At 49.5% G+C, this 5,859-nt stretch overlaps 1 protein-coding gene across 1 annotated transcript; it reads right to left on the bottom strand.

Annotated features, from left to right (window-relative positions):
* Positions 1–3,274: 3,274 nt before the first annotated feature.
* Positions 3,275–4,590, bottom strand: ZNF514 (zinc finger protein 514). Its single transcript, XM_070068801.1, is given in 4 exon segments — positions 3,275–3,888; positions 3,890–3,958; positions 3,960–4,362; positions 4,365–4,590. Coding segments are annotated over 4 exon segments (1,029 nt in total). The 5' UTR covers positions 4,441–4,590; the 3' UTR covers positions 3,275–3,407.
* Between the last annotated feature and the right edge of the window lie 1,269 nt (positions 4,591–5,859).

The raw sequence follows: 5,859 nt of genomic DNA, 5'->3' as shown, positions 1-5,859 counted from the left end.
GAGGGGGGTCCTCGCGTTAGGACCCGAGGGCGGGGCTGGGGCTGGCTGGGCGTAGGCGGGGCCAGCTCCCGTCTGTCTCGCCCGGAGGGGCGGGGTCAGCCGGATCCGCCCACCGCGGTCCTGGAAAGTGTTAAGATGGGCGTTGGGGGAGGCTGCACGGACTAGCACAGAGAGGTGTTGAGTCTGAAGTTTGTCAGATGAAACGCTGAGATTACGCTGGATTCCACACGCGTGTGTGGAGTCAATTCTGATTCCGATATTTGGTCACACGAGCATAGCGCGGCTCTGGGTCATGCTTATTTTGTTTTATTATTACTAACTTGAGACAGAGAGGGGCGCCATCTACTTGTTCATTCCCCAAATGTCTGCACCCGCAGGGCCTGGGCTGGGCAGACAGGAGCCAGGAACAGTCTCTAGGTCTCCCACGTGGGTGGCAGGGACCCGGGTACCTGAGCCATCATCCCAGGGTGTGCATTAGCAGGCGGTTGAAGTTGGAGTCAGCCAGTCCGACTAGGGACGGCCCTGGGCAACACAAATTACTTTTCTAGTTACCACATGGTTAATGAGCACCTATTCTGTACACATTTCTAAATGTGAGCTGTGAACTGAAGTAGCGGGTGGTCTGGTTCAGGAAACAAGAGCGTGTAAGATGATCAGTAAAAAAGTATGTAAACAGATCAAGACAGGGAAGAGTTAGCCCAAGTCTAGATACACATCCTTGCAAAAGTTACCTACACAAGTGATCTTATGATTGGAAATAAGAGGGGCATTGGCACACAGTTCCTATTAGCTGTAAGTGGGGAATGCAGTCTCGGCTGATGGGACAGCCTGGGGAAGGGTGTGCAGGCTGGGAAGGCTGGAGGCATGTGGGAGGGATGGGAGCGGAGCCAGTCTGTTTGCAATGGAGGCTCCTGTCGGGAGCAACAGAGCTTGGGCAGACGGAGGAAGGCCCCAGATGACAAGCTGAAGCGTGGGGGACTGTCTCCTAGCAAAGGGTTTGGGGGAGAGGAGGATAAGGATGGTTAACTCAACAGAGATCCACCTGATGAAGGGGCAGATATGGGACAAAAAGCAGCGACAGAATTGTAAACGTGCAGGCATGGTGACTTGAGTAGGTGCTGGAGAGGGGCCCTGGGCAGAAAAGGAGAAGTGGAGCAAAGGAGCTGTGAGTATTGTAAAACCCTTGCTGTTCCTGCTTCTGAACCTTGGCTATCTGGAAAGAAATCCTTCTGTGACTTTCAGGCGCAGGATCGGCATGCTGACCTCAGCTGTCCAGCTGCCTGGGACAGTCTGCGTGCACCCACTCCGAGCTGATTCCTCATTCTGGGCTCCGGGCTCTTGTGGACATTAAAAGCACTATCCTAAGACAAGCTCATTGTCATCAGGCAGGACTCCTGTGGTCCCCTACCAGCTACTGATTTTGGCTTCTCCACCTAAGCTGCAGAAGCAACATGGCATGAACTTGAAAGAATAGCCTTACAAGGTTATGAGACCCTGTAAATTTAGTAAATTGCAGAAAATAAAAAGTAATTGCATGGCCGGCGCTGTGGCACAGCAGGTTAAAGCCCTGGCCTGAAGCGCCAGCATCCCATATGGGTGCCAGTTCTAGTCCCAGCTGCTCCTCTTCCGATCCAGCTCTCTGGGAAAGCAGTAGAAGATGGCCCAGGTCCTTGGGCCCCTGCACCCACGTGGGAGACCTGGAAGAAGCTCCTGGCTCTTGGCTTCGGATCAGCACAGCTCCAGCTGTTACGGCCATCTGGGAGTGAACCAGCAGATGGAAGACCTCTCTCTGTCTCTACCTCTCTTCTGTAACTCTGTCTTTCAAATAAATAAAATAAATCTTCAAAAAAAAAGTAGTAGCAAAGCTGCATGGGTGGCTTAAGTAACAAGATAGAAAAATCAGTTTTGCAATAGTTGGTGTATCTTTGTAGTTTATTTTCAAAAATTATTTTATTGAGGTGGAATTTACATATCACCAAATTCACTCATTGTAAGGGTACAACTCAATCATCTTAATGAGCTTACCAGTTTGTTCGGTTATCACTATAATCCAGTTTCACGACATTTCCATCACCCCAGTAAGACGACTCCTAACATCTATGGTCACTCCCACTTGCACCACCACGAATCTACTTTCTCTCTGAAGATTTTCCTTTTCTAGAATTTTCTAATAAATGAAACCATACAATATGTGGTATCTGGCAACTGCCTCCTTTTACTTAGAATAATATTTTTAAATAATACCCTTATCTTAGTGGTTTTTATGTTTTTGAAGTCCTCATTTCAAAATTTCCAAATCCAGTAGCATGAAGAGGCTCTGAAACTTAGTTTTTGCTCAAGTGGAGACCACTTATTGCATCATAGAGAAATGCAGCCTGTGTCACAGAGGAACGAGTGCACGGGGGTACAGGTGTACAGGGAAGGCCTTCAGGGTCTCACTCCCCAAACCTCCTCCACTGCACTCCCGGGCCACAGCAGAGAGCTGGCCTGGAAGAGGGGCAACCGGGACAGAATCCGGCACCCTGACCGGGACTAGAACCCGGTGTGCCGGCGCCGCTAGGCAGAGGATTAGCCTAGTGAGCCGCGGCGCCGGCCAGAGACTCAATTCTATTACAAATTCTCTCATGTGCAAAAGGGTGGAACGTCAACCATAGGCTTTTCCACAAGCACTACATTCCCAGGATATCCTTTCTTTCTTTTTTTCTTCTAAGATTTTGATTTATTTATTTGACAGGTAGAGGTACAGACAGTGAGAAAGACAGAGAGAAAGGTCTTCCTTCCATTGGTTCACCCCCCAAATGGCCACAATGGCTGGAGCTATGACGATCTGAGGCCAGGAGCCAGGTGCTTCTTCCTGGCCTCCCATGACAGCACAGGGACCCAAGCACTTAGGCTCCTCCATCGCCTTCCCAGGCCACAGCAGAGCTGGACTGGAAGAGGAGCAACCAGGACTAGGACCCGGGGCCCATATGAGATGCCCCTGCCGCAGGCAGTGGATTATCCTAGTGCACCACCCCCACCCCCAGGGTTTCTAAATAGTAGGAAGAGTTCTCTGAGCTTGACAAAGGGATGAGATTTGGCTGAGGGCTCTCCCACACTCACTACAAACAGGATTTTTGCTATAACTGGTTTTGCCATACTTGCCACACTTGTAGCATTTCCCTCCAGGAGTTACCTGATTTTTTTAAATGGAACAGCAAATGACTGGAGGCTGTTCCAAATTCATCAGGCTGATAAGCTTCTCCCTAGTATATGCTGATGCTGATTAACCTATGTCTTCTCACTGAAGCCTCTCCACATTTGTCACATTCACATGGTTGCTCACAAGTATGAATTCTCCAGTGTTTGCTAAGAGATGGAGTATGAATGAATATCCACTATCTCTCTTGACATTACAGGGCCTCTCTTTAGTATGTCCTTGTCTGATGCAAATGACAGGCATCTTCCCACATGCACTGCACTTGTAGGATCTCTCCACTGTGAATTCTCCCGGATCTGGTGACATGTGTACTCCTGCTGAAAGCCTTGTTACATTCACTGGATTCTTAGGGTTTTTTTTCCCCAGCACAGCTCTTCTGGTGTTTAATAAGAGATGTAGAGTGAGTAAAGGCTCTCCCACATTCATTGCATTTGTAAAGTTTCTCACCAGTATGAAATCTAGAATGTACAATGAGAGATGAACTCTGGCTGAAGGTTCTCCCACATTCCTGCCATTCATAAGGCTTTTCTCCAATATGAGTTCTCTGAAGTTTAATAAGGGATGACGTATGACCAAAGGCTCATCCACACTCATTGCATTTGTAGGGTTTCTCTCCAGAATGAATTCTGTAATCTAGAACAAGAGATGAACTCCAGCTGAAGGCTCTTGCACATTCACTGTGTTCGTAACTTCTCTCCAGTATGAGTTCTCTGATGCTTGATAAGGGATGAAGGATGACCAAAGGCTCGTCCACAGTCTGCATTCATAAGGCTTTCCTCCAGTGTGACATCGCTGATGGCGCCTCAGTTCTCACTGGACATGGAAGCACTTTCCACAGTCATCACATTCACAAACTTTCTTGCCTGGATGGCTTCTCTGAGAGGTATTTCTCCCCAAAGTCTGTGTGAGTTCTATATCACATTTAAAGGGTACTTCTCCTGGGGGGACAGCATGTTGCGTAACAAGGACTGGTCTTCAGCTTAAACTTCTTCCACATTCATTCCACTCATGATCCGTCCTAGGGTTGGTAGCAGGTGTGTGAGTGATTGACATTTCTTTCAAGTGGCTGTCTGGATATATCTGCTGCATCTCCACGTTGTCATCACAGTCACAGGCTACTTTCAATTTGGTAGACCAGTGCTCGTCTTGATAGTATTTTTCCATGATGCTACCTGCAGTAATTCTCCTTTGGCAATTCCCTGACCTAGCAATGATTCCTGTCTGCAGTGCTGGCGTACCATATGGGCGCCGGTTCAAGTCCCAGCTGCTCCCCTTCTGATCCAGCACCCTGGTGTCACTGTGGCTATGACACTCTTTTTAGTGCCAGGGTTCTGTCTCGTTACTTGGCCATCACCACAGTGCCCATTATAGAAATAAACCAGAGCAAACCCAATGGTCCCAAAGGAGTGCACGCTGAGCAGAGGAGAGGGCCCGGGGCAGGAATCAGGAAGCCACCATCTACCTTCATGGGATCAGCCTTCTGCAAAGCCCAAGTTGGGTGGGTTCCCACTGGTGAACATAGAGGCTCTAGAGAAAAGGAGACAAAGCTATCCAGAGTTCAGGCATTTAAGGGAAAATTAAGAAAACCCCAACTCATCTGGGGCCTGGCTTTCAGGAACAAACTGTTCCCTTTTCTCCTAGGCATCTGTCTGGATGAAGAGCAGGGTCCAGAGAAGGGAGAGCTGGGAAGGTAAGAGGGGCCACAAGGGAGACTAACGAACCCCAAGCGCTCATACAGCTCCCAGACTAGCCGAGCTGGAGACCCCTTCCCTGCTCTCTGAGTCACCCCCATGGTTCCGGAGACACCGGTGGGTCTGCGGGAGCAGTCTCCGGCCTGTCCACATCAGAGACAAATCCCCCAGTACACAGCTGCGGGGGGCTCTGCCTGTCCATAGGCCCACACAGTAGGTGGCTGCAGTTTGCGCACCACTCCTTCGGAGAGAGATTTGCTAGGTCTCCTAGATGCAGCTCCTCTATTGGGCCGTTTAGGAACAGAGAAGATCTTTCAGGAACTTTAAATCTAGACTGCAGGTATAAGAGAGGTTAAGGCCACAGAGGGCTTTCAGGCTCTAAGGGGACCCTCTCCCCTCGTCCCTGAGAACCCAGCTTGGTGGCCGGTTCTTTCTGAGAAGCTGCCTCCATGTCTGAGAGGCCCTCTATTTACAGGGTTTATCATATTGTTTTTGAAGCCCTAAACAAAAAAGGAACCAAGCCATGCCAAGAAGTAGTTAAGCCGAACGGTAACAGCAAATCAATAGAAGTGGGCAAGGGGCTTAGCGCAGGACATACAAGTCAGCGCTTCTCAAACTTTAATGTGCGTATGGATCTCCATGAGCCTGTTTAATTCTGGCTTGTCAAGGCTTGTTACAACTAGTTCAGTGGGTATGGGGTAGGGCCTGAGAACCTGCATTCTAGAGAGCTTCCACGTGATGCCTGTGCTGCAGGTATACCAGCTACACTGGGGAGCAAGGGCAGAAAGGAAAAAGAAAGGTGGGAGGCCCAGGGATTCGCCCAGTTTTGTGAGCTGAAGCGCGTGCCCTGAAGAATGAACAGTCAGAATGCCACCTGGGGAAGACTGGGATGTCCTCAACTTGGATGGTTTAACACCTGCTCCACACCTTGCTGGAGGAAAAGGAGGGGCTCGCGGGATGTGCCCACCT

This window comes from Oryctolagus cuniculus, chromosome 2, assembly GCF_964237555.1.
Source record: "Oryctolagus cuniculus chromosome 2, mOryCun1.1, whole genome shotgun sequence".
Taxonomy (NCBI): Eukaryota; Metazoa; Chordata; class Mammalia; order Lagomorpha; family Leporidae; genus Oryctolagus; species Oryctolagus cuniculus.
Note: the sequence above shows the minus strand (reverse complement) of the source record. Positions and strands in the feature narration are given on the sequence as shown.